Below are 27,293 nucleotides of genomic sequence, written 5' to 3'. Positions count from 1 at the left end.
CCTAAGAGAGGATTAAAGGTAAAAAGACAGCTTAAAGACAGAAAATAGTTACACATTTGTTCCCTATACATGCTTTCCAGGTTTGGTTAATTTTAGTCACACTCTCCATGGTCCTGGGACCAAGGTCAAGGTCATGTGTCCTTAGGAGAACAAGAGAAACTTCTTTTTCATAGAAACATGCCTATAAATCAGGACACCACCTACCCTGTTGAATTCCTGGGGGCTAATCTGAGGCAGAAGCAGGAGAAGCCTGCACAGTGCTACCAAGCATGACATTCTTTCTCACCAACCTCTGAGGCTGCAACAGGGTCGAACTTCTAACTCTTACTGGCCATTTGGCACCACTTTGACCCAGACCATCTCAACAGGCCAGAAGCAAATCCCCACCTAAGGAAGGAGGCAGGAAGGAGGCAGATCACAGCTATGACTTTATGATGAGCTTTATGGTTTCCAAACCACTTCAAGTCCATTATTTCCTCTGATTTTTACAGCAGTTCTTCCTTTAGAGAAGCAATCACGATTCTCTTCAAATCTCCCGGATGAAAAGGCAAATGACTCACATACATCATAACTGATTTGCCCAGGGCCACACTGGAGATGGCAAAGCTGGGGTTTGGACCCAGGTTCCTCTGAGTGCAGTTCCTAGGACCTGTGCTCAGAGGCACTTCATGCTGTCCCCTCACTTCTGAGCAGGAGCTCCTGCCTTGGGGGAGGTGCCCATTCTCCCTTCTTTCCTTCCCCTCCCCCTCCCACAACCTCATGCTCTGGGAATAGCACAGATGCGGGAGGTGACTGGGGAGAGGGTCAGGCCCATTCTGAACTTGAGGCTCAGCTTCTCATTGTCTGGAGGCCTGAAGGAGAATTTTTGTAAAAGGGAAGTAAAGAAAACGAACAGCTCAGTCCTGGCTAGCTGCTCTCCAAGGCACGCCCGCTTCCCTGCAAGACAAAAGCGTAAAAGGAGTTACCTTCCTGGTGGTGTCTTGTGCCCAGCAAGGACTGAGATCTTCTACCATGTCTGGCAAAGCCCGAGCCTGGGGCGGGCCTGCTGGGCCTGGGGCTTTATGGACTCGGCTTGTTAGATCCCAACCACCTGGGTTCCCCCAAGCCCAGAAAGCATCAATCCACAATCACACACTCCAGAGCCTTCAGGGGGCAGGCAGGTTAGGCACAAGTGTGAAGGCTCAGGGTGTAGATGGAGGAAGTATGGGACCTGGGTCGACTAGAAAGTGGCATTCAGCCTAAAGTCTTTCCAAAACCCATTAGCAAACAAAAAACACAAGTGCAGACAAAACCCAAAAGTCTGTGTTAAGGTTTTCAATTCTTAAAACTGTTGCAAAGTATAAGCAAGTCAATGTCAGAGTAAGGTTTCTCAAGTGTAAGGCATCTTTTCCTTGTGTCAGGTTTTCCTCCTTAATGGCTGGGACTCTCCTTGCCATGGCTCCTCCTGCAGGACAGGCCCCCTTCATCAGGCTGTGCTCTGACTCCCACTCCAGGTCTCTGTTGCCCCCTCCCCTTCCTGAGTGCTCTTCTCGCCCCACTTGGGCTACAACACCCCACACTGGTCTCTACCTCCATCGCTCTTGTGTGGGTTTGAACAACTTCCTTTCTCCCTAGTGATATATATTCAATGCAGAAAGGGAAAAAAAAGTATGGAAAGCATAAACACAATGAAAGAAGTCTATAACCCCATAATCCAGACCAAATCCTCACTGTCCTTGTAAGGATTCTCCCGCACACAATCACGGGGATTATCTCTGTGGTTAACACCATGTGCTGTTTTTGCTACTTTGCATTGCCCTCGTAATGAAATATTCTTGGAAAGTCATTAATGTGTGAATGCCTCAATTTTGTTTTCATCCCATAACAAGTTGTTGAGGAAATAAAATTAGAGAATACCAGTAAAAGTGTTTAATAAGAGGAAATATGCTTCAGAATTATGCCGTTATTGTATAATTTTGTTCCTGTTTCCCACAGCACATGCCTAACCACCTCTGCTCCCCCATCCTTATCTCTTTACCCATCACAAATAGTACAAGGTAGAAATTTGTTAAAATGGCACCAAATCTCACTGTAATAGCTAAGATTCTTCTAGAAGAACCCAGATATCATGACAAAATTGGACCCTCTGGAAGGTCAGGAACCAGAGTTAAACTAGTAGTTCCATCAGTAACCAGGTCTAAGCTATGAGTACCCCTTAATTCTCACAGAACTTAACAATCCTGACTTGTCAAACATGTGAAATAATTTCTCTTCTAACTATGTTATGTGGCTGAGCAGGGCTATTAGTAAGACAGCAGCTATGACTTTGCTTTTAAAATCATGGAAATGAGGGCTTAGTTTCAAATTTTCATCCTGGTTTATAGAAAACTTGAACTTTCTCCTTGCTTCTTCCACTAATGAGGCATCACCTACTGAATAGGTCAATTACCTCATTAGCAAAATGAGAAAGCTGACCTAAGTTTTTTTTTTTTAAACAAACAAACAAACAAACAAATTCTATGTAAACTTATTTCCTATGAGCCAGTGATTTTTTTTTTGAAAAATGATGAATTAGCCACTTGCCTTTCAGGAAACTATCTGCTGCTTTGTTGGATCAAGTGGGAAAAACTTAAATGAGGAAAATAAAATATACATCTGTAATACTATTTTTTTTTGTCTTTTCTAGGGCCGCACTCGCGGCATATGGGGGTTCCCAGGCTAGGGGTCTAATTGGAGCTGAAGCCACCAGCCTACACAACGAGGGATCCGAGCTGCGTCTGCAACCTACACCACCGATCACGGCAACACCGGATCCGAAACCCACCGAGCGAGGCCAGGGATCGAACCTGCAACTTCATGGTTCCTAGTCAGATTTGTTAACCACTGCGCCACGACAGGAACTCTCTGTAGTACTATTTTGAATCTGCCCTGATGGTGGGCACCTCCCCCAAGGCAGAAAATATAAATCTATTATAATATCATAGAAGCTGCCCTCTTTGTGCACATGTCCTAACTGCACACCTGATCGTCTTTTCCAAGAGAAGGGAAGGAGGGGTCCACACCCCTTCCCTTCAAGGAGACTGTCTTGTGCTGGATCAAGAATGAGGCAAAGCCACTCTGTGCCCAAGATGGGAGTGTGGTGGAAAAACACCTTGACAGTGATGTTGACATTTTAACTCAGTGCACTTTTCAGGTTTCTGTTTCCTGTTCTGTTAGTGAGGCCTTATTCTAGGACAGCTGAGGGAATCCCCGCACTTCTTGCCATCTCTGAATTTCATTCCTTCTTAAGCAAAAAGACAGATAGGGAGACCACCTGATTGCAGCAATGGCTCCAACTTCCCCCTTACCCCTGTATCCACATCGTTTACAATGTGATTTCCTAGCCCATCAGATGCAAATTATAGTGTTCTTCCTTCCCACTGCGGGGCTGACCTTATGAGCTGCATGGGCAGCAGAATGCAGTGTGAGTGATGGTTGCCAGTTCCAAGCCTGGCCTTTAGGAGGCGCTGTGTGCTTCTATTCTGCGGTCTTATCTTTCACATATGCACCAGCTGGGCTAGCTGAGGCCCATCCCAGCTCTGCATTCAACCACCTGCCTTCCCCCAAATGCAAGAGAGACAAGATATGATCATTTGAGCTCTCAGCTCAAGTGTGGGCTTGTGAGTAATAATATACACTCACTGTTTTAAGTCACAGAGTTTTCCACCTTTGTTATGTACCAATATAATAACTGATACATATAATATGAACTCAGTGAATCTTAAGATGGAAGAGCTTTAAGTGGGAAAATGAGTTACATTCTATTCGTCAAAGAAAGAGTACTAGAACTAGCAAAACTTCTTGCTATAAGGCTTAAATGAGATAATTTACCTGCAAATGAAATCTATCATTAAAAAGGTATGTTCCAACTATCAACAGCAAAACAAAAACAAAAAAAAAAAACAACCAACCAATAAAGAAAAAGCCAGTGAGGCAAGAATAATTATAGTACTTGGAATACACAGCTGAAGCTCTGTAATAATATATTATGTATATCTATAATATGAAATCTGAACCTCTTGTACATAGAAAGATTGGAAGGTATTCTTACATCTCATATCTGCTGCCATATCAGGAAGTGATATCTCTAATGAGAGCAAAATTGACACAGAACAAGAGGAAAAAAGGCAAAGAAGATCTAATCAGAATTAGTCTAGATACACTCGGGAGAGGGTCCATTAACAGGAAAGGATGGGCTCAGGATCACACCTACACAGTTTCAAATTCCAAGCCCTCCCTTTCTGTATATTAGTGGTATGATCAGTAAAATGATACTCTCTCAGAAAATCAATACATATTTCATTTAAATTAATTGTAAGAAAGCTACCATGAATTTCAGACTGTCAACTCAGTGTAGCATTTAGTTACTTTTCTAGAGACACTGTTCAGAAGGGCATGGGCTTTGGTTGTTGATAAACCTGGTTGACACTGAGATCTAGCTCTGCCACCTCAGCTTTATGACTTTAGATGCCATAGTTGACCCTGCTACGCCTCAGTTTCCTTACCTCCAACGTGGTGATAGGAACTTGTAAGGTTACACTAGAACACATGCTCCTTAAGAGATTATTTTCTGCTTTATTTTTTGTCATATTTCAGGGCCGAAGACTTGACTCAAAACAGGTGCTCAGGAAATATTTATAGAATTAAGAAATTGGGAAAATAGTTAAAACAATCTCTGCAGCATACCTAACTCAATCTCTGGAACTACTTAGAATTTTTCTCACTCATTTGACAGTGTTATAAGGTAAAACACCCTTTTGGATCCAGCTGCCTTAGAAACGTAAGAGAGAGTTTTCAATGTAACCCCTTTTGTATCTTTCAAGTTGAGCACCAGGTGCATATATTCGCTAGATTTTTAAAGGGTCATCAGAATTTAAAAAGTCAAAGGGCCTCTTCAGGGAGCACTAGTAGAGTAGAAACCCACCTAGTTAGGACCATGGCACTTAGAGTCACTCCTGATGCCCATAATGAGAAGCAAACAGCTCCTTTCCTTGCCCCTCCCCCACATCCTTCTTAGAAATTGGCTCCAGTTCTGTGTGACTAGCTGGCCCTTTAAGAACTTGAGACATTTAAAAACTCTATAAAGCTGGCAAATATCCAGCCTTCTCTGTGGGCAACAGGAAGGGACTGAGCTTCTGTCCCCAGTGTCATCGGAGTCAAGTAAGGGCTTAGGAAGTAAGGGCATGAGTTCTGGTGATGCCCTGCACCAATAACAAGAGGGAGCCAGGCTGGGCAGGGCTAACCTGAGACCTTTCTGCTGAAGCAAAGCCCCACAAGGAGAAGAGTGGGGAAGGGCTGAGAGAGGGACTCCAGGTTCCCACATTCCTATTTATTGCCACTCACCTACTGAGAAAGGCAGAAAGGCTTCCCGTTTCTTAAACTTTCCATTCTCCAGAAAATGCTCTGGATTGAATGTGTCTGGGGTGGCCCACTCTGCGGGGTCCCTGTGCAGTGCAGTCAGATTAGTCATGATCATGGTCCCCTGGAAAAGACAGCAAAGACTCAGGCAAGGTTTGACCCACACAACACACCTGTGTAAAGGGGGAACCATTCCTAGGTCTCCCACCAAGGCTACAGTACCCTGAACCCCCTCAATGCCCCAAACCCACCATCTTCAGAACCTAACCCCTCAGACCCTGCTCTATGCCATGCACAGCCTACAATGATGGACTGGAATTGTCTGCTGGGAATATTACCAGGGAGGTGTGACTACTCTTGACTGCAGGTGGATCTCTACAGGGACCTGTCAGTGCAGAACATGAAGGGAATGTGTGCACATCAATGAGAGAATAATGAGACATTGGCCAGTCAGGTCTGTTCCAAAATCAACCCAGCTTCAGATGTGATAACTATGGCAGCTCTTCCAAGGTAAAAAATGCCTATTTCTTTATTTTCTTCCATTTTCTTCCCTCTAATGTCTAGTGTAGTCCACAGAAGGTTTAGGATATCCAAGGAAAAGAACCAGGATCCTCCCAGGAACTTTGCAAGAAACCTGGGAGTCCCCCTTACTGCTTCCTTTCCCCTCACTATGCCTTCATCCAACCCTTCAGCAAGGCTGGTTTATTTCACTTTAAACTTCTCTTGATTCTGTCACCTCCATTTAGGTCCACCACTGCCACCTTGGTCTAGGCGTCCCCTTGATTGTCTCTACTCCCATCATGGCTGCCTAACTATGTCCTGTATCCTCTCTTTCCTCTTCCATTGTGCTGCACATGCTGAAAGCAGAGTGAGCTTTAAACAAGACTTAATCATGTCACAGCCACCCACACTGTGAACTTGACAGATGTTCTTCAATAGCCTTCTGTCACTCTTAGACAAAGGGTGCATCACTGATGCCCATCTACCACTTGGTCTGCCTTCACTCCGACTACAGGAATAGAACACATGCCATGCATTCTTACCCATTTCCATGCCTTTTCTTTTTTTTTTTTAGATGCCCAGCAGCATATGTAGTGCCCGGGCCAGAGATCAGATCCCAGCCAAAGTTGCAACCTAAGCCACAGCTGCAGCAATGCCAGATCCTTAACCCACTGTGCTGGGCTGGAGATAAAACCTGTGACCCGGTGCTCCCAAGATGTCTCCGATCCTGTTGTGCCACAGAGGGAACTCCTCATTTCCATGCCTTTTAAATCCTGTTTACCTTGCCTGAAAATGTCCTTCCTCCTGACTGTGTGAAGGAGTTAACTCATAATCATCCTTCAATCCTCAACTCAAATATCACTTCCTTTTGGAAGCTTAGAAAAAGGCCACTCTCATTCAAGCCAACCTGCATCGTTAGAGAAGCGAGTGAGTTTATTCCCTTAGGTTGTTATCATGCTTTGTACTTAGAAACTTTCATGATTATTTCACTCAGAGCTGTTTTGCCAGACATGAACATTTTAGGTGCTTAATGAACATATGTTGAATTAATAAAGAATAGTAACTGCCATTTTGAGCGCTTTTTATACTATGCACTATGTTAAATGTTTTACATGCATCACCTCATTTTACCTCCATCTTTGATGTAGGTTTAAATGTATTTTTTCAGGTAAAGAATCTGATGCTCTGAGAGGCTGGTTAAGATGCCCAAAGTCACACGGTGGAAGGAGGTGGAACTATGATTTGCACTAGGACATTTAATATTAAAGCTGTGGTTCCCAGCCTCTGTAGGATATAGTCAATGAGATAGCACAGTTCCAAGAATGATCATTCAAGTCGATACTAAAAGTCAGTGTTAGAAAGAGTATGTTGACCTGAGCAATTTCCCTGCAGCTAAATAAATTATCATAAAAAATGCAAAGAATACATGCGAAATAATGTAGAGTTCAGATTTCCCCCACAAGATGGTCAGACAGCGAGAAAATGGTGAGTACAATAGCTGCAGGAATAGGTACCATGAGAGGTGCAATAGGGAAGCTCCTCTGGTTCTGCCTTGAGGTCTTCCCCAGTATGACACACACAGAGGGACTTAGACAAACTGGAGTGAATCCACAGAGGCTCACCAAGATGGTGAGAAAGCACAGGAAGGATAAATGTGGAGAGTGGACACGAGGGGGCACAGGAGAGCTGCCTGCCAAAATCCTGAGCTGTGAGCATAGTGAGAGCAGGATTTACTTCCTGGGGACAGGGAATTTAACAGGGACCCAGGGAGAACTATTACAAGGGAAACTCTTTTAAAGTCAAAGTAAAGCAAATCCTGTGGAGGGAATACAAAAAGTATGAACCTGAGACTCAGAGCAGCTCTGTTTCTGGATCCCAACTCTAGTCACTTGGTAGCTGAGAGATCTTATGTAAGATTAATCACTCTCTGAGCCTTGGCTTCCACATTTATAAAATGAGAATAACAGGATATTTTGAGGACTGATCAAGACATTCTGAAAGAGCCTGTATGGTCCATGGTGCATAATCACTGCTGAATCAGCACTGGTCCCTCTCTCTACTGTTCTGATACTTAGTACTGCTCAGGCTTGGCTTGGTTTCCCTTGTGAGGTGATAGTCCCATCATGGGCTGTAAGTCAGGGCTGGAAGGACACCTGTGGGGATATTATGTTAGAATCTCCAGCACTGATGTGATATTGGGTCAGGTGGTCTCAAATCCCCCTTCATATTTCAATATTCTATTTCCCCAGGATTGGGAAGCAGAATTTTCCAGACTAATTCTGGCAGGTTCCTAGTCCTGTGAGATTATACATCAAGATAAAAAAGGAAGGTCATGGCAAAGTTTGATTGAGAATTACTGTTTGCTGTATCCCTACAAAGGGTCACAACACATACCACATAGTAAAACCCTGAGCTATCTCGTAACAAAGAAAAGCCAGGCTTTGACTTTTCCCCTCTGTAGTACTTATTAATATCTAGTTGAACTAACTTCCAAAGTTCACATGTGGGAAAAAAGTATTTTATCAAATAATCTCTCCCTATGTAAGTGATTCCCAAGGACACGAATACACGTCACTTTTCCAGTTGAGATTCCTACCATTTTAAAAGTATAAACTTGGAGATCTGAGGCTACAAGTAGGTCCCTAATTACCTTGGGCAGGTGGTATCCAGCCAGGGTGGTATCAACTGCTACCTCCCTGGGCACATTCAAGGGGATGATGTTGCCCATTCTCTGCACCTCGTGAATGACAGCGTTGGTGTAGGGCATGGACTCTCGAGCTGCTGTGCTTGGCTGCTGTGATTGGCCAAGCACCCTGTCAATCTCAGCTTGGACTTTCTCTGGAAAAGCAGAGGAGGTTCTATTATTCTGATATTCATTAACTTTCCTTAAGTCAGGTTAAGTTAAGGAATGGAAAAATCAAGATCAAAATGGTCAAAGTTATAGTAGGCTCTATATAGACTATTTTTGCATGGCAGCAGATGAGTGGAAAGTGAGCCCTGGTATAAGACAAATCTGGTGGCAAATTCTTGTTCTACAACATTCCTGCTACAGCTTATTGAAACACCTGGAGTCCCAGTTTCCTCTTCTTATCAGTGAGGATAAACTTACCTTCACCTTAAGGATGTTTCAAGCTGTACATGAACTGATTGAGTGGACCATCCAACCCATGGAAAATGATGCTAATATAGCCTCACTATCTGTCTTCCTTTTTTCTATAACAATAGAGATTTTAGTCCATACCTGGTTACTTAGCTAAAGACTACATTATCCAGATTCCCTTTTGATTAAGTTCTTGCTAATGGAATGTACATAGAAGGATGTTTAATACTTGGAACCTGCCCTTAAAAGGAGGGTGTGTGCTTCCTTCTCCTTTTTCCCTTCCTGCTGGTGGGAAGGCAGCCTCAGTGGTAAGCCGTCTCTGAGAGTGCCTACAAGGGCGTCATTCTAGAAACACAGAGCAATATGCTGGAAGGAGCTTGGACCCCAAAGATTCTTCAGAGTCGAGCTTAGATATTTGCACTTGACTAAGAAATAAAATTCCATTTTTAACCGACCATTTAAAAACTTTTAAATGTTGGTAAAATACACATAATATAAAATTTACCAATGTAACCATTTTAAGTGTGCAGTTTAGCAATGTTAAGTATATTTGTATTGTTGTACTACCAATTTTCAGAACTTTTTTATTTTGCAAAATTGAAACTTGGTATCATTCAACCATAACTCCCCCTTTTCTACTACACCTAGCTTCTGAAAATCAGCATTTTACTTCCTTTTTCTAAGACTGCAACCACTCTGGATACCTCATAAAAATATAATCATACAGTCTATGTCTTTTTTGACTAGATTAGTAAATTTAGCATAGTGTCCTCAAGGTTCCTCCATATTGCAGCATGTATCAGAAAGTTTCCTTTTTAAGGCTGAATAATATTTTACTGCATCCACATTTTGTTTATCCATTTATCCATTGATAGACACTTAGGTTTCTTCCACCTCATATGCTATTTTAAGCCATTGTTTTTGTTTTGTTTTGTTTTGTTTTGTCTTTTGCCTTTTCTAGGGCCACTCCCTCGGCATATGGGGTTTCCCAGGCTAGGGGTCTAATTGGAGCTGTAGACGCCAGCCTACACCAGAGCCACGGTAACGCTGGATCCTTAACCCACTGAGCAAGGCCAGGGATCGAACCCACAACCTCATGGTTTCTATTTGGATTCATTAACCACTGCACCATGACGGGAACTCCATGCCATTGTTATTTTGGAGCTTCTAACAAAGGAGACAAATCTATATCCTAACTAGGTGGCTTTCAGTCTTAAAAAAATGCAATTTATAGTGATTAATGCATATATTGCTTCATGGCTCAGGACAAATAACAAAAAATTACAAACATAAAATGTACACTTATGCATATACAGATAAGGAAAGAAAGTTTCATGATAAAAAATTTAACCTTAGTACCCAGGAAGCACACTGCTCTTTTCTAATATAATTTATTTTAGGATAGAAAGTTGGACTTGATCCACTAATGCGACTTTATCCTGTTAATCAAATGTTACCTGCAGTTTGAAAAACTGTATCCTAACAGACCCCGCTCTTCATCTACTCAACCTATTCTGGGACGTGGAGAAAGAAAATGGTTGGAATAGCCAGCCACTCTTCTGGAATGGACTACGGCCTGCGGGGAAGATATTTAAATAAGGTGTGTTAAGTAAAGTAGAGGAGTGGCAGCGTTTCTGGGGGAAAGACATGCAAATAATTTTTTAAGAGTACGGAAACATCTTAGAGGAGGTTGTATGTGAATACATTCTTCCAGCACAGTTAGTGGTTTACTGTGCAAAGAAATAAGGGAACTGCTAGGGAAGAGCAGGGGTGATGCTGAGAGGAACACATCAGGACAGTGTGAAGAAAAGGCCATGGGATTTAGTGAGGCCACCACACACGATGGGCAGAGTCAAGGCTGGACAGGCAGAAAGAGGCACATCAGAGGATATGACATACTAGATGAGGGAGTTTGAACACTGTCCTCAGGGTGAAGGAAGACATAACTCAAAAGGTGTGTGGGGGGGTGGGGACTGTGCCCAGATTTCACATGGGAGTGGAATGAAGCTCTTTCCTGGAACTCGCCATAATGTCAGTGGACTTCACTGTTGCCCCCTCTGGACTCTGAGCTTCCTGAGGACAGGAATCTCTGTTATATGTGTGTTGCATGGACCCATTTTAATTCTGACAGAAAAACTGAAGAAGGTGCCTGATGTCAAGTCCACCTGGCCCCGTGACTGTCCTACCTGTCTCCCCATCCTACCAGGCTAGCCTCTGGCCCCACTTTTGGAACAGTGTATTCCAGGAGGCCCCGTCTTGACCTGATCCAGGTCCACCTGCTAATTGTGCTCACCTTGGACTTCAGGGTACAGGGCCATGTAGAGCAGACCCCAGCGCAGCGTGGTTGAAGTTGTCTCAGTTCCAGCAAAGAAGAGGTCCAGGGTGCTACAGATGAGGTTTTCCTCACTGAAAATTGAAGGTGAATTGCCCTTTTGGTAGAAAGTACAATGATTATTGGCTTGTTCAGATGGTTCTTAGTTATCATAACATGCGGGGGGTCATCCTAGAGAGAACGTGGAAGGAGAGACCCCAGGAGAAATGACTTTCCCTTTGTCCATTGCAGGAGGCAGAGGCTCATTACTGCCATATCATTAGCATCCTTCTGCCCCAAGTGCTGGAAACTTCTGTTACCTTTGGTGGATGAGAATCAAGACAACTAACTTTTTTTTGTAACTTCCATAATATTGGAGAATCTATTAGTACAGTGGAAAAACAGCCTTGGGTTCCAATATTACCCACATCCTTCACTAAATCTGTATGACATGAAAAAGTGACTGAACTTCCCTGTGTTTGCGTTTCCTTTTTCATAAAATAGAAATAACAATACGGACTCCTTAATGTGGTATTATGTACTATTTGAGATGGAAAGGGCATGTAAATCCCCAACAATTGTTTGTACTGATATCAGAGAGAATAAACTGAATTTCTCTACAGTAAAACAATTCTCACATCTCCCCATTAACCTTTCTGTTTCTAGGTTTAGCTACTCTGATCCCAACAGCCATTCCTCATGGCACTCCAACATCTCCAGCACCTTCCTCTAGAAGCTTCAATGCATCCACATTCCTCTGTGTGTGGTCCCTCACCTGCATGCCTTACAGTTAGTGATGTCTCCTCCTCAGAGGAGAAGTTAAGGTTCCTATTAATGTTTTGCTAATAAGGTAAAATAAGAGAGCAGATGGAAAGAAACCCACTTTTCTGTCTATTCCAGGAGAAGGAACAAATAATCTGATGGGTCAAAGATGGTGACGCTGATGCAGTAATGGGTATGAACCAGAGGGTTTACTATAGTAAGGGCTATACATTCAATTTGGCTTTTTCCCTTCTTCTTTCATATCATGTAGGAAAGTGGTTGATAAGTGGATGAGGAAAGAAGGCAAAGTCCCTTCCATGTGAGTATAAACTCTGGCATCTGATTCAGCTTTACTTCTGTTCCGTGCTGGGAAGCTGGGGAAAGGGTAGGAAACTGGGCACAGGTCCAAGTGATAATGAAACAGTGTTTCTCCTTCCTTTTGTGTAAAGCTCCTTCAGACATGCATAGAGGGTAAAGAAGAGACTATGAAAAGGCAGTATGTGGGCTTTCCGAAGACCTTGAGCCAAACGATGTTAAACCTCAAGCTTTATTTCTCATTGTCTCGTCAATTCTGAGTTAATGTTATTCCTACACCCAATTTTTACTCCCTTGTGATAGGCTGAATGGTGATGCACAATGACGTCCATATCTGAAAATTTGGAAACAGGGAAGAATCTCGTATATCACTGAATAAACTTGGTAGATCTGATTAAGTTAAGGATCTTGATATGGGATGATTGTTTTGGATAATCCCAGTGGCCCCAATATAATCAGAAGAGTTTTCAAAAGTTGGAGGCAAGAAAATCATAAAGAGAAGATGTGAGGATGGTGGCAGAGATGATGGTATATTGATGGCTTTGGAAATAGAGGAAGGAGCCATCAGTCAAGGAGTGCGGGCTGCCTCTAGAAGCTGAAATGTCAATCAATGGGTTCTGCCCTAGAGCCTCCAGGAGGAGCATCCCTGCCAACACCTTGGCTTCGGCCCAGTGAAGGTCAGACTTCTGACCTCCAAAATTATAATAGAATGAATTTGTGATGTTTTAAGCCCCCAAGCTTTTGGTAATTTGTTACAACAGCAATAATAAACTAGTATGCCCTCATTTTCTTTTTAAGATAAAAAACTTGGGAAACTCTGGCTTCCTCACCTTTTCTATTTCCCGGAGGTAAGCGTCAATGAAGTCTCTTGCTTCAGCAGGATTCCAATCTCTCCTGTGATTTTCAATCACACGGGCAATAAACATTCTCAATTTCTCCCTGTTACTAAAGATGATTTGGTGGGGTCCAGGAAGGAATTTCATTATCCGTGGAAAGATATTGAAAAGCTGATTGAGACAAACAAAAAAATCACAGAGACAATGTGGTGCCAGTTTTCCACTTTTGAAGACAAGGAAACCATCTTTTCCTTTCATCTCTCTTCTTTAATCTTTGGAGTCACCCTTGACTCCAATCCTCTCTCAACCCTTTTCTTAGCCCCGTGTCAAAGAATTTCCACACTCCATCCAAAACACAACTAGTTTCAGACAGCTTCTCACCACTCCATCTGCTCTGTCGTTCTTGTACAATCCACTGACTTTTCTTACCTGGATGTTGTAAAGCCTCCCACAGTTTTCCGGCTGTTATTCCTGAACCCCTTCCCAGTCTGTTTTCCATGGAGCTGCCAGAGGGATCCTTTAACAGTTTAATCAGATCATTTCACTTTCTGGCTCTCAATCGCCCAATGACTTTCCATGGCCTTTTGGCAAATTCCACATAATTCCAGTTCTGGCCCCTCTCACTCCTGTCACCTCCTCTGTCATCACCCTGGGCCATCTCACCCTCTCTTACTCTTTCCAGTCCAGCTCCATGGGCTTCTGTGGTCACATCAAGGATGTTCTTGGTTAGGCTTTTGCATTTGCAGTTCCTTCCTTGGAAATGCTCTTCCTCTGAAATCTGTATAGCTCCACCCCTTCTGTCACTAAGATGCTCCTCAAATGTCACATGCTGGATCTGTCTTACCTAATGATCCTATAATTAGCAGAACTTACGGCATTGTCTTCCCATCCTTTATTTTCCTTCATAGCAATGGTCACTGGTATGTGTGTATGTGCATGTGTGTATGTGTGCGTCTAATATATGTCTATCTATCTACTAATCTATTTATCTATCTAAACATATGTATATACATTTGGTTGCCTGCCCCCACTATGATGTAATATCCATCTGACTCAAACTTTTTTTTCTGATAAAGAGGTTTTTTGAATATATTATCACTATAATATCTAGTAGAAAATATATGGCCTAACATAATGGAACGATGCCTATGCTTAAAATGAAACACAGATTTGACAATTAGCTCAGCTGATTAATGAAAGTAATAATGATGACGAAATTTGTCACTACTTAGTTTAACTTGCTTCTGCTGGGGCCCCAGGTAATTTTCATGATTGAATGACCTGAGATCTATACAGTATTTAACACAGAGCCAGTAACCACCATGTAGATTTGTTTACATATTCCCATATCCACTTATACACATCAGGATGCTTCATTTCATCTTTACATGATTGTTGTAAAAATTAACTGAGATAGAGTATGTGCAGTTGCCCATCAAAGTACCTGGCCTATTTTGGGTCTCTAAGAAATATTTCTTACCCCACCTCACTGCCCCTCCCTGAGGATAGTCAGCTGGGTACCCTCTGAATTCTCATGACTTTCTAGGTTCTGTCTTATTTGGACGGAAGAAGATAGAATGACTAACATGATTAGAAGTGAGAATAAGGAAAAATATTCAAAAATAACACTGACAATAACCATAATTGCTCACACTCATCACACTGCTTTAATGTGCCAGGAATCATGCTAGTCACTTTATCGATGTTGATGTGATGGGTCCATAAGGCTCCAGACAAAGATGCTTGTCAGGAGTAAATAAAACACTTGGGGCTGATTTTCCCCCAGAAGTGACTTCCAAATCCAGAAAAGTGGCTGAGAGACCAAGAAGGTGAACAGAGGTTTTGACAGACTCACAGGCCTTGCAGGCCAAATGTGGAGGGCAGGGCCCATCCAAGGAAGAGAGAGATTTGACCCTCCCTCCTAAATCTATACCCCACAAAATTAGAAGACTGATAATATCAAATGTAGATGGGTACATATATCATCCAACCATTTGGGAAAGCTTTAAGTGTTTTTAGTTCCAGGTGTATATGCAAGAGAAAGGAGTGGATGTGTCCGCTCAGAAATGAAGGATGGAACAAAGGTGTTCAGAGAAACTTGATCCATGACATCCCTGAACTGGAAACCTGTGCCTCAGGGGAGCAGAGGGTAACAAAGAGGGCCGTGTTCATAAGTAGAGAGCTACGCAGAGTGAAAAAAGAGCCACTGACCCACAGGAAGCTCAAAACAATGTGCCAAAGGAGAGCCAGGCATCGAAGGGTAGTTCCAGTGGGCTAGGGAGGGGCATGGAGAGGAGAGATTCAAAGGTGATGGTGATATTGAGCTTCTTAAAGAAAACAAGGTAAGTTCATAGGCTTCAGGCATGCAACGTCTTGTACTTTACAGAAATGATAGAAACATTCTTTGAATATAACAAATATTTAACAACCTTATCAAACACAAAACTGATTGACTTCCAATGAGTTTGTGTTGAAGTCAATTTTAAAAGGTTGCATTTTAGTTTAAAAAGAAAAAAAATGTAAGACCCCCATCTGTGTCTGACATGAGCCCATCACCTTTATCCAAGATAGGAAGTGAGAACTGCCTCACCTGGACCCGCACTGATTTTGGCAGACATGTGACCTCATCCAGGAGCCTCAGCAACTCTTGGAACTGGTCATCCTGGTAGTCAAAGCGCTCCCCAAATGTGATGGAGCAAATGATATTGGAAACAGCATTGTTGATCTTGAAGTGTGGGTCAAAAGGCTGTCCTGGAGACAGAGGAAGAGATGGGCCCCTCAGATGGTTTGTTTTTATTTTCACTGTGAGTTCAGGCTACATGACATATGACATACTGACTATAGAACCAGCTCTGAGAAGTGGCCCCAGCATCCTACATAGGGTCTTACACACAGCAAGTCCTCAGTCAATGCCAGCATTTAAAATAAGTGTTCAGTACCCATTCTCTTGTGCTTAATTCTTGAGCTCCATGAGGGCAGGTCGTGGTTAGCTGTGCACTCTTATCCCCTCTGTGCCCTACACAGTGGTGGATGCAGCAAAGGCACATAGGTACTTATTGAGCATCTGGTTAGTGAATGAAGGAGTGCCAGTCCCCAGCACCTGTCCCATGACACACTCACCATTTTCCTCTCTTACTGCCTGGATGAGGTATTGAGCCTCTTCCTGAATGCGTTCCTCTAAGCTCTTCTTTCCTAAACCAAAGTTCCTCAGTGTTGTCAGGGCGAACCTTCTTTGCTCCTTCCATACCTGGCCATTGGACATGATCAATCCTGGGAAAAAGAAAGCCAATATTATGAAGAGGAAGTCAACAAATGCTATGTAATATGTATCAGATGGGAGGAAGAAGAAGGGCATTAAGGCACTTCAAACTATTTAGAGAAATAATCCCATAGCAATGGATATAATGGCATTCATTTGGTGATTGCTTGAGATGCTGACAAATTAGAGTTTGAATGTATTATTTAGAGTAGTATCAGAGTTCTGGTTGTGGCTCAGCGGAAATGAATCTGACTAGCAGCCATGAGCACACAGGTTCAATTCCTGGCCTCGATTAGTGGGTTAAGGATCCGGTGTTACTGTGAGTTGTGGTGTAGGCCAGTGGCTATACTCCGATTCAGCCCTTAGCCTGGGAACCTCCACATGCCATGTGTGCGGCCCTAAAAAGACAAAAAAAAAATAATAATAAAGTAGTATTCACAGGGAGTTCCCATCGTGGCTCAATGGTAAGGAACCTGACTAGTATCCATGAGAACAGAGGTTCTATACCTGGACTCACTCAGTGGGTTAAGTATCTGGCATTGCCATGAGCTGCAGTGTAGGTGAAAGATGTGGCTCAGATCCTGAGTTGCTGTGGCTGTGGTGTAGGCTGGCAGCTGCAGCTCCAATTCGACCCCTAGCCTGGGAACTTCCATATGCCCTGGGTGTGGCCCTAAAAAGACAAAAAAAAAAAAAGGTAGTATTCACAGAAACTCTGAGGTATGTCCTCTTGTAGCTCCCCACCCCTTTTGTTGATGAGAAAACTGAGGCACAAGGGACAAAAGTAAACTATGCAAGGCATAGTGTTAGTAACTATCTGAACCGACAGTCTCATTCAAGTGTGTTCTCCTCACTGTCATATCACTGGTGCCTGGCAGTCTTCACATGGCAAATAATAAAAAGAGGGAATGGATAAAACAATTCAAAAAAGAACAGAGAAGCACCTGAAGAAAAGGGGGCCTTGGTAGAATAGATTTGCGGTTTTCACTCCATTTTTAAATGTGTAAGTATATTTAATGACCATTTTAAGTATTTATCCCAAAGTGCTGTAACATAATCTGGAAGACCTGAAACACCTAGTGGGGCACAGCCTTAATAACAGAGATAAGGAGCCAGAGGCAGATCATATTATCAGCAGGAGGAAGCAGATGCATATGCATTTTCCTAGGGGAAGAGATTTGAAAGGGAAGCAGAAAGAGAGAAGGAAAACACATGATCTCTTCTTCTGCTTGAAAAACACATCCCATCATCAAGTGATGTGGACACTTATTTAGGAAATATCCAAAGTTAGTTCATGCAGGTGACACAGCTTTTCCCAAGTCCCTGACATCAGTGCTGACCCTGCCAGGTCCCTGAGGGCGGGTCCATTCAACAGGGAAATGCGGGCACTCAGCTTCCTTTAGGGGCAGGAGTTTTATCATTGGTCTTGTCCCAGGGAGGTTTGGAGAATTACAGTCACAAAGGCACTTTTCACAGACCACCAGATATCAAACATACACATTTTACACTGGTCAAGGAACTTACCATTTTTCTGAAAGACTTGATTTAAGTTTATGGGACGGTTCACAAAGTTCTGGTCCTGGTGAACTAGGGCCTCTTTGATTAAGGGCAATCCAGTTATAACAACTGAAGAAAAGGCACCGAAATCCAGGCTCAAAACATTCCCATATTTTTTCACAAACTGAAAAACAGTAAAATAGTCACAGTTAAATATGCACAGTCTGTGTGTCCAAGAATTGAGGGTGTATGTAGCTGGTGGGGCTTTTATTGAAGGGGGTCTTAATTAATTATGTGCTAGGCACCCTGGCAGTAAACTGATATTCATGAACTTATTTGATTCTTAGAATAACCCTGTCACATTTATCAGTTTTCAAAAAAGAGGCACAGAGATGTAGTGCAGAGTTGGTGGGCATGAAATAGTGTTATTTCTAGCTTGCTCTGTATGTCTTATCTTGAAATGAAAGCATGAAGATTTTCTCTCTCTCTTCCTCTGAGTGATGGAGCTCCCTGAGGATTAGCTGGCCCCGTGACTTCCCAATCAGAAACCACATTCCACAGCTTCTCTAGGTGTGGCCTATGGGACCTGGGAAGTAGGGACGTGCATCTTCCAGGTCAGCTGTCTAAGCAACGTTGATTTCTCACCACCTGACCCTTTCCCTTTCCATGAGCCAGAATTTACACAGAATGATGTTGCAGGAAGAGAGCATCAAGACAGAAGGAACTGAAGTTTCTGGAGGACTTTGTGGTGCAAAGCAGCACCCCGCCCCATCCTGGCTTCTGCTTACATCTGAATTCATTTGTGAGAAATAAATGTCCATCTTTTTTAGGGTTAGGGTTAGGGGTTTTGGGTTCTTTTTATTGTAAGCAGCTCCGTGTATATCCTTACTAATCCATTTTTCCACCTTATTTACCATTTCCCCACTTAGTCCAATAAGATCTTCTCTCAGTGACACAGATGTTCCTATAATTAACTATATAGCTATGGAAGAAAAAGTTTAGAAAAGGAGGGATTGTAAATAGGAAAAGCTCACATCCTTCCATACACACAGGCCAGTTTCTTCACTGCCCTCTCACTGTATTTTAGCTCATGTTACTTTCATCCATTAAAAAAAAAAAAATCTCCTGAAGCCTTTACTCCACACAGCCACTTGCCAAACTTTCCTTTCAAGTTCAGCCAAATGTGTCTCAACATTCTCCAGAGGTTGTCCCCATGGCTTCTCATTCACTGTGATCACATCAGATGCCATCTTATACGGTTACCACAGGTGTATACCACTCATCTCACCACACACTGTCTTGCACAGTGCCTGCCGCAGGATGAACACTGCATAAATGTCTGTTGAGTAAATGAACCCCGGAATAAGTCAGTTATCCTCTATATCATGAAAAGTTAGGTAACACAAGTAGAGACGAAGGTGTGGGAGTCAAATAGTCCTGGGTTCAAGTCCTTGTTTAGCTCTTCTCTACTTTGAATAACTTGAACTAATTATTTACTGTTTGAAGGCATTTTCCTCAGTAGTAAAATGGGAACATCAGACGATGCCTAACCTGTGTGTCTGTCATGCAAATTAAATAATAATGAAAGTATAAATCCATATTCAACACCTAGCAGATAGTTAGTGCTTAATATTTCCAAGTGGCTAGAATGTAAATTTTTTTTTTATAGCTTTTCCTATTTTATTTTATTTTTTTTGTCTTTTTGCCATTTCTTGGGCTGCTCCAGCGGCATATGGAGGTTCCCAGGCTAGGGGTTGAATCGGAGCTGTAGCCACCGGCCTACACCAGAGCCACAGCAACGCCAGATCCGAGCCGCGTCTGCAACCTACACCACAGCTCACGGCAACGCCGGATCGTTAACCCACTGAGCAAGGGCAGGGATTGAACCCGCAACCTCATGGTTCCTAGTCAGATTCGTTAACCACTGCGCCACAACGGGAACTCCAAGAATGTAAATTTAATTATAACTAAATCATAATGTTTAACACTATTTGTTTTAAAACCAAAAATATTTAAATGCAAACCTGTATAAAATAAAATTTCACAATTCTGATAAATAAATTTGGGGCCAGGGATAAGACCCTAGCCTCAGTTTTTTCCCTGGCTAGTTTAAATACATAGGCAAATGATATAACCTCTGGAGTCATATCTCTCTTAGTAGTAACAAGGGTTCAGATCAAATTTCTTTCCTTTTTTTTTTTTGTCTTTTTGCCATTTCTTGGGCTGCTCCCACGGCATATAGAGGTTCCCAGGCTAGGGGTCTAATTGGAGCTGTAGCCACCGGCCTACACCAGAGCCACAGCAACTTGGAATCCGAGCCGCATCTGCGACCCACACCACAGCTCACGGCAACGCCGAATCCTCAACCCACTGAGCAAGGCCAGGGATCAAACCCGCAATCTCATCGTTCCTGGTCGGATTCGTTAACCACTGAGCCACGATGGGAACTCCAGATCAAATTTCTGATTCCAGAGAAGAGTGAGTAAAAGCATCCCATTTTACTCCTCCTACTATTAATTGGCACAGATAAAAAAGAGATCCAACAAACTCCTACTGTCTCTTTTTCAAAGGATCAGAAAAAGTATGGCCCAGTAGGATAGACTCTTTCAACTTTTTTGCCTTCCTATTCTGGAAGCAAAACCATGAAAAAGCTGTGACCTTTCCCCATCACAATGGGTGCCTATGGAGGTGTTGGAGAACATGGGTGGAAACCTGTCTTCATCTGACCTCTGCAACTATAAGGTGACGCCCCCTCCCTACTGAGTCTGAGAGCTGAACTGTGACTATCACCTCTAATCTGCAGTAAAGGGTCTCCGTGGAGGAGTCAGTGGGCAAAGTTCTGATTTCTACCACTCTGAATAAGGGGGTACCTCTTCCCCATGGAGATGACATGGGGGTCTCTGACTTCCTCTCTCCTCTGCAGTAAGGAAGAGGCTACCCTGCTCTGAAGTGTCCCAGTCTTTTGTCCCCATCCTCATTCTCTCCAGCCTGCACTGATGAGAATGTGGGGTAGAGTACTCTGGGGATGAGCAACACATAAGTGGGTTAGACCAGAAGAGCACTGCAGAGGCTTTATTACCTAAACTGACATTTGAACTACAATCCAAAATAGTGAGCATTCTGAACATAAGCAGGTTGATTATCTGCCAAAATGAAAGATTTATATAGAGTCTAGTGTGATACAACAAAATACACCCCAAGTCCAGAATATGGTCCCAAATTTTTCATGTTACCAAGAACCAAAAAATTTCAACTTGAATGTGTTAAACAAATACTGAGATGGTAGAGGTGTTGAAATTATAGGGCAAAGATTTTAAAGCAGCTATTATGAATATGTTTGAATAAACGATAATACTCAACATTTTTTTAAATATGGAAAATCTTAAGGAAAGAGAAAATATATATAAGAATCAAAGGTAAATTTTCACACTGGAAAATACAGTAATCTTAAAAAAACTCAATAGAATATTTCCCTGGAGAGATGTTATGGTGGAAGAATCAGTGAAATTGAAAACATCAATAGGAAGTATCCAATCTGAATAACACAGAGAAAATAGAATGAAAAAAGAACAAGAATTAGACTTTAGGACCTATCTACCTAAAACTCCAACACCTGTACCATCAGTGCCCAAGCTTACCAGAAGGAAAGGGAAAAAATGTAGATTGAAAAAAATATTTGAAGAAATCATGGCTAAAAAATTTTCATATTTGGTTGCAGAAAAAAACCTACACATCCAGGAAGCTGTGAGTAAACATAATAAATCCAAACACAATTAGACCAAGATATAATCAAATCTCTGAAATATAAAAACAAAGAACACTTCTTGAAAGCATGCAGGGGAAAACAACTGGTTACTTATGAGGAACAACAATTGAAATTACAGCAGATTTCTCATCAGGAACTATGGAGACCAGAAAGAAGCAGCACATTTTATGGTGTTGAATGAAAGAAAGTGTTAACTTAGAATTCTATACCCAGTGACAATATACTTCAGAAATGAGATGCAATGAAGACATTCTTGGAGAATGTTTTTTCCCAGTAGACCAGTTCTAAAAGAATGGCTAAAGAATGGTTAAAAAAGTTGTTCAGTTAGGAAAGAAAGAACAACAGAAAATGTAAATACATATGTAAATACAGTATATTGTTCTTCTCAAATTTAAAAATTGTGTTTGATAGGTAAAAGCAAAATTATAATATTGCCTGAAGTGATTCTCAATGTACACAGAGGTAATATTTAAGGCAATTAAATTATAAAGCTGGGAAAGTAAAAGGACCTAAAAAGTTTTAAGATGTTTATATCCACTTGAAATGGTAAAATGTTGATACTGCAATAAGCTATGTATGCATAGCATGTAGTCTTTACAACAACCCCTTAAAACACAATACAAAGAGATATACTCTTTGTACATGAGTTAAAATGGATTTCTTAAAAAATGTTTAAGTGGCCCACAGGAAGATAGAAAAACAGAGCAGAGTAATAATAAAGTGGGAAATAGAAAATCATATCAATTAATACTATGATATACTTAAGTATTAATATATCCATCATTACATTAAAATGATCTAATTTCACCAATTAAAAGACAGATGTTGAGTTAACGAAAAAAAATAACCCATCTATATGCTATCTACAAACATTCATCAAATATAACCATGAAAGTAGGTTAAAAGTGAAAGAACACAGAAACATACACCATGAAAATATTAATCAAAAGATAGCCGTTGTGGCTATTGGATAAAGTTCAAGCCAAGAAATTCACCAGAAATAAAGGGATATTACATACTAATTAAAGAGCCAATTCACCAAAACGACATAATAATTTTAAAGCGTATGTACCAAATACATAAATGAAAAATACCAGAACTGACTAGAGACATAAAAACAAGTAATTATAACTGGAGACATTAACATGCCTCTCTGAGTAATTGATAGAATCATTTGATAAGAAGTCAGCAGGGGTACAGAAGACCTGAAGAACACAACCATCTAAAAAGGTCTAGCTGACATAGAGTATAGAACACTGCTCAACACAACAGAATACACATTTTTTCAAGGATGCATGGAATTATAGCTGGGGGTCATGAAATCAACCTTTACATATTTTTTAAAAATTGAAATCATACAAAATATGTTCTCTGACCATAATGGACTCAAACTGGAAATCATTAAGAGAAAGAAAACAAGAAACTCTCCCAATACTTGGAAATTAACCAATACATTTATTAAACAAGGGTACAGGTTTAGGAGACTAGTTTTATGCCTTTTTTACATTTTAAAAAAAATTTTTAGGGCCGTACCTGCAGCATATGGAGGTTCCCAGGCTTGGGATCTAATCAGAGCTGTTGCTGCTGGCCTACGCTAGAGGCACAGCCACACAGGATTCAGCTGCATTTGTGACCTACACCACGGTTCAGGGCAACACGAGATCCTTATTCCACTGGGTGGGACCAGAGATCAAACCCGCAACCTCATGGTTCCTAGTCAGATTCGTTTCCGCTGCGCCAGAGTTAGAGTTCTGGGACCAATCTGTCAGTGGCAATATTGGGTGTTTCTCCTAAAAAGTAATGAAACCTTCTCCATTTCAAAGTGAGTTTATATTACGGGCTTGTGTTTAAAGTGCTCCAATAATTTCTAGGGAAAGGGGAATTATTATTTGTTGGGCAACTAGTATAAGCTATGTTAACAATGAAATTTTCAGTGTTTTATTTAATGTTCAAAACCACAAATTACTGTGTAGTCTGTCAGCAAGGCACCTGTGCTAATAGGCAGGGAAGAAACTGAAGATTCTTGAAAAGTGTTGGATGCTGGAGAGAATTTTAAGGACCTCAGAGTGGCCACAGGTAGGAAGCCCTGATGGGAGATGATTATAAAGAAGTAAAAAGAGGCTGTTAAGAAGCGTTCCAAATAGCTCCTTACCCTGTATGAATTTTGGGAAGAAGCAGGAAGCACTAAGAAAGTCTAAGCAGAGGAATGACATTGAAAAATGACCACTTTAGTGAGAGTGGATTGCAGGGTGAGGAGGCTGAAAACAAGGGGCTCAGTCCGTGTGGGGATGGAAGGAATTTGGTTGAAAAGCAGGGAGGATTTAGGTGTGATATCACCATTTTCACATGGGAAAAGGAACTTTCAAGAAGAAAAGTACAGCATCCCCCTACCCCCCAGGATAATATTAAAAAAGGCAAGATCATCACATTATAAATAGAATGTTCCAATAATATGTAACAAGACACACAATTAAATGACTTAAAGAACACACTTAAACAAGAAACACAACTATATTTCACGCCTAGAAAGGACGAATGGAATCATGCCTATTAACAGTGAGGAGAGCGAGGCTCAAAGCGAGATAGACCTATGTGCCCGCTTTTGCATCTGAGCCTCCCAACCTTCCGCCCTTGATACCCTTAATGGCCTTTGTCTTGCAGGCCAGGCTCCTGGCAACTTCGCCCGCTCTTACCCGCTGAAGTGACAGGTGCCACTGTTCAAAGTCCAGATGGAGGAAGTTGCCTACGAAGGGCAGGCGCAGGGGCCCAGGCGGGTAGTTCTTTGGGCGCCACCTTTTGAGGATGTCAGCAACGAAGAGAAAGGCGACGGCACTCAGCAGGAGAGTGCTGGGACCTAGCGCGGCCCTGAGAACCTCTGCCAGGAAGCCCACCGCAGCGAGCATGGCTGAGACGTCCGCCTGCTCTTCCGTGGACTGAGCCAACCAGTGTCCTCGATGGGTCTCTGACTCTGAGCTGCCAGCACCGCCCACCTTCCCAGCCCCGCACGCGTCCAGTCCTCAGGTCACGCCCCTGGTGCGCCTGACTCCCCGTTATGCCTGGTCCACCAGTCAGGTCAGGACTCTTTCCAAAACCCGCCTCCTGCCACCCCCGCACTGTGGCCTAACAAGCTTCCCTCCTTCCCTTCCCCCACCCAGACTGCAGCCTGCCAGTTACCAGATTCCTGTGAAAACTGGCAAGAGTCTTGGAAAAGGCTGGTCTTGGAGCACTTTCATTAACTTTTTAGAGAGCCCATCTCTCCATGAGACCCTGTGAGCTCTAGGGTTTATGGTTTCATCACATCTCAGAGCACCGCAGACTCCCGAGCTTCGCGTTTTTCAGTCACTTTCTCACCAAAGGATTGGAACTCCGCCCAGTAAACAATCAGGACAACAGCAGCACCTTATGTTTCACGGGCGCTTACTATATGCCGGTCATCTTTACATAAATTGTTACTTTCAGACAAAAATATGCAGATACAGTTCTTCATTCCATCTTGCAGTTGTGGAAATTGAGATAGACGTTAAGTACCAAACACGTGGTGAATAAATGAGTCCGCTGGTCTGCAACACACTTAAAAGAGGCCCTGTGTTTACAGCGGTTTTGAAGCATCACATCAAAGCTCCCATCACTGAGGCTAGTCCTTCGTAGGTGCTAATGAATATTGAAGGTAGATGTCTTAGTCCTTGTCTGTTTGGGTTTTTTTTTTTGTCTTTTTAGGTCCCCGCCCGCGGCATATGAAGGTTCCCAGGCTAGGGGTCTAATCGGAGCTGTAGCTGCCGGCCTATGCCAGATCTACAGCAACGCCAGATCCGAGCCCTGTCTGTGATCTACACCACAGCTCAGAGCAACGCCGGATCCTCAACCCACTGAGAGAGGCCAGGGATGGAACCCATAACCTCACGGTTCCTAGTCGGATTCGTTTCCGCTGTGCCACGGGGATGGGGGATGGGGGTGGGGAGTCCTTTTCCCTTTTGGTTTGCCTCATGCGACCCATTCTTTGAACCCTCAGACCCTGTAGGACTCCAGGTTCCAACCTTCCATGCTATCTTTGTGCCTACTTGTGTCTCACCATTTGTGAGGCACTCAAAACACGAAGCATAGTTCTGAATAGTATAGCACACACTGAGGTACACAGCACGTATATAGACAGACTGCTTAAAACCTTTCTTGAAAAAAGAAAACAGCATTGAAGTCTGTTTTCTATCTTCCAAAGTCCAGAGGGACTATATATAATTTTCTTTATCCATTTAGAATGTCTCTATATCTTTGCTATGGCTATTGTGAATAATTCTGTAAAGAATGTGGAGGTGTAGATATATTTTCTGTTTTCATTTTCTTCAGATAAATACCCAGAAGTGGAATTGCTAGATCACATGGTAGTTCTATTTTTATTCCATGATTTATTTACCCATTTCCAAATGTACATTTTGGTTTGTTATCCCCCTCCTTCCCTTTTCCCATTCTTTTTGTTTGTTTGTTTTTTCATTTAAGCAAGGCTACAGGTGAGGGATGGTGACTTGGACTTGAATAGATGATGCCTACAGAAGATTAGATGATCTCTACAGACTTCTTCATGTAGATTTTGTATAAATCAAGTGCTGGACTTTACCTAAAAGCTGCATAAATTAATGTTTTAGATATACTTATAATAAACTGATTTAAACTTCTATAAGAAAAATAAAGAGCACTTCTTTGTAATCAAAGATGAAGGCTCACCTTCCAGTTGCTTTCTCATTAATTATTTCCTTCAGAAATAAGGTCTGAAAGCTGTGATTGATAGTTTTTCATATAATGAATACTCATGGGATGTTGTGTAACCTGTACATACAAAGAGAAAAAAAGACATTTTCAACCTTATGAGCTTTTTATAATTGGTATGACCTTCCCTAGTTTAATACTGTCCTCTTCCATGAAATTAAAATATAAATCAACACAGGTATTTGGTTCCTAATATATTAAAATGTAATGTGACTTTAAAAAATATTTTGTATAAGGCTGTGTGTATAGTGTATAGATACCTCGGGTTTAAGTTACTGACTTTGAGTTATATTCTAAAGAAAACCTAATAACACAAAATTAATACTATCCATAGTAATAACCATGAGATGAGTGCTGACATTGGACATCCTCCTGTAAAAAGTGAATCTGGACATGGATCTTACGCTTTTTCACAAAAGTTAACTAAAAATGGATTATAGAGCTAAATGTAAAACTCAAAACTACAAAACTCCTAGAAGATAACATGGGAAAATATCTAGATGACCTTGGGACTGTCAATGACTTTTTTCTTATACAATACAAGAAGTGTGTTCTATGAAAGAAAAAATATGTTGGACTTCATTAAAATTAAAAACTTCATACTTATCTGAAAGGGCACTTTTGAGAATTAGGGGAAATGCATGCCATATTTATTTCATATAGTAGCTGTTCAGATAACCGTGGTGAAGAATTTCCACTGAAATGTGTCTAGAGGACTGACCAGGATTGATATAATTCCCCTCTTTTACTGAAAATCTGGTAGATATATTTCAGAACGTTTTTCTTAATCTGATTTAATTTATATAACCTTCTGT

General features: G+C 41.9%; 1 protein-coding gene across 1 annotated transcript; it reads right to left on the bottom strand.

Moving 5' to 3' along the window:
- Window positions 1-424: 424 nt before the first annotated feature.
- LOC125132064 (cytochrome P450 2J2-like) lies at window positions 425-24,738 on the bottom strand. The gene is made up of 9 exons (XM_047788866.1): window positions 24,414-24,738; window positions 17,982-18,138; window positions 16,322-16,471; window positions 15,792-15,952; window positions 13,196-13,372; window positions 11,271-11,406; window positions 8,528-8,715; window positions 5,362-5,500; window positions 425-936 (listed from the first exon to the last, which is right to left on the bottom strand). Exons 1-9 carry the CDS (start codon window positions 24,621-24,623, stop codon window positions 758-760), a joined length of 1,497 nt encoding a protein of 498 aa, XP_047644822.1. The 5' UTR covers window positions 24,624-24,738; the 3' UTR covers window positions 425-757.
- Window positions 24,739-27,293: the final 2,555 nt, after the last annotated feature.

This window comes from Phacochoerus africanus, chromosome 8 (genome assembly GCF_016906955.1).
Source record: "Phacochoerus africanus isolate WHEZ1 chromosome 8, ROS_Pafr_v1, whole genome shotgun sequence".
Taxonomy (NCBI): domain Eukaryota; kingdom Metazoa; phylum Chordata; class Mammalia; order Artiodactyla; family Suidae; genus Phacochoerus; species Phacochoerus africanus.
This window is presented reverse-complemented; position numbering and strand designations above follow the sequence as displayed.

Coding starts and splice junctions, on each gene's coding strand:
- LOC125132064 (XM_047788866.1), bottom strand. CDS start 24,623: ATGCTCGCTGCGGTGGGCTTCCTGGCAGAGGTTCTCAGGGCCGCGCTA. Junction 18,139..24,413: donor GGCACCTGTCACTTCAGCGG/GTAAGAGCGGGC, acceptor ACTGTTTTTCAG/TTTGTGAAAAAATATGGGAA. Junction 937..5,361: donor CTTTCTGCCTTTCTCAGTAG/GTGAGTGGCAAT, acceptor TTTGTCTTGCAG/GGAAGCGGGCGTGCCTTGGA.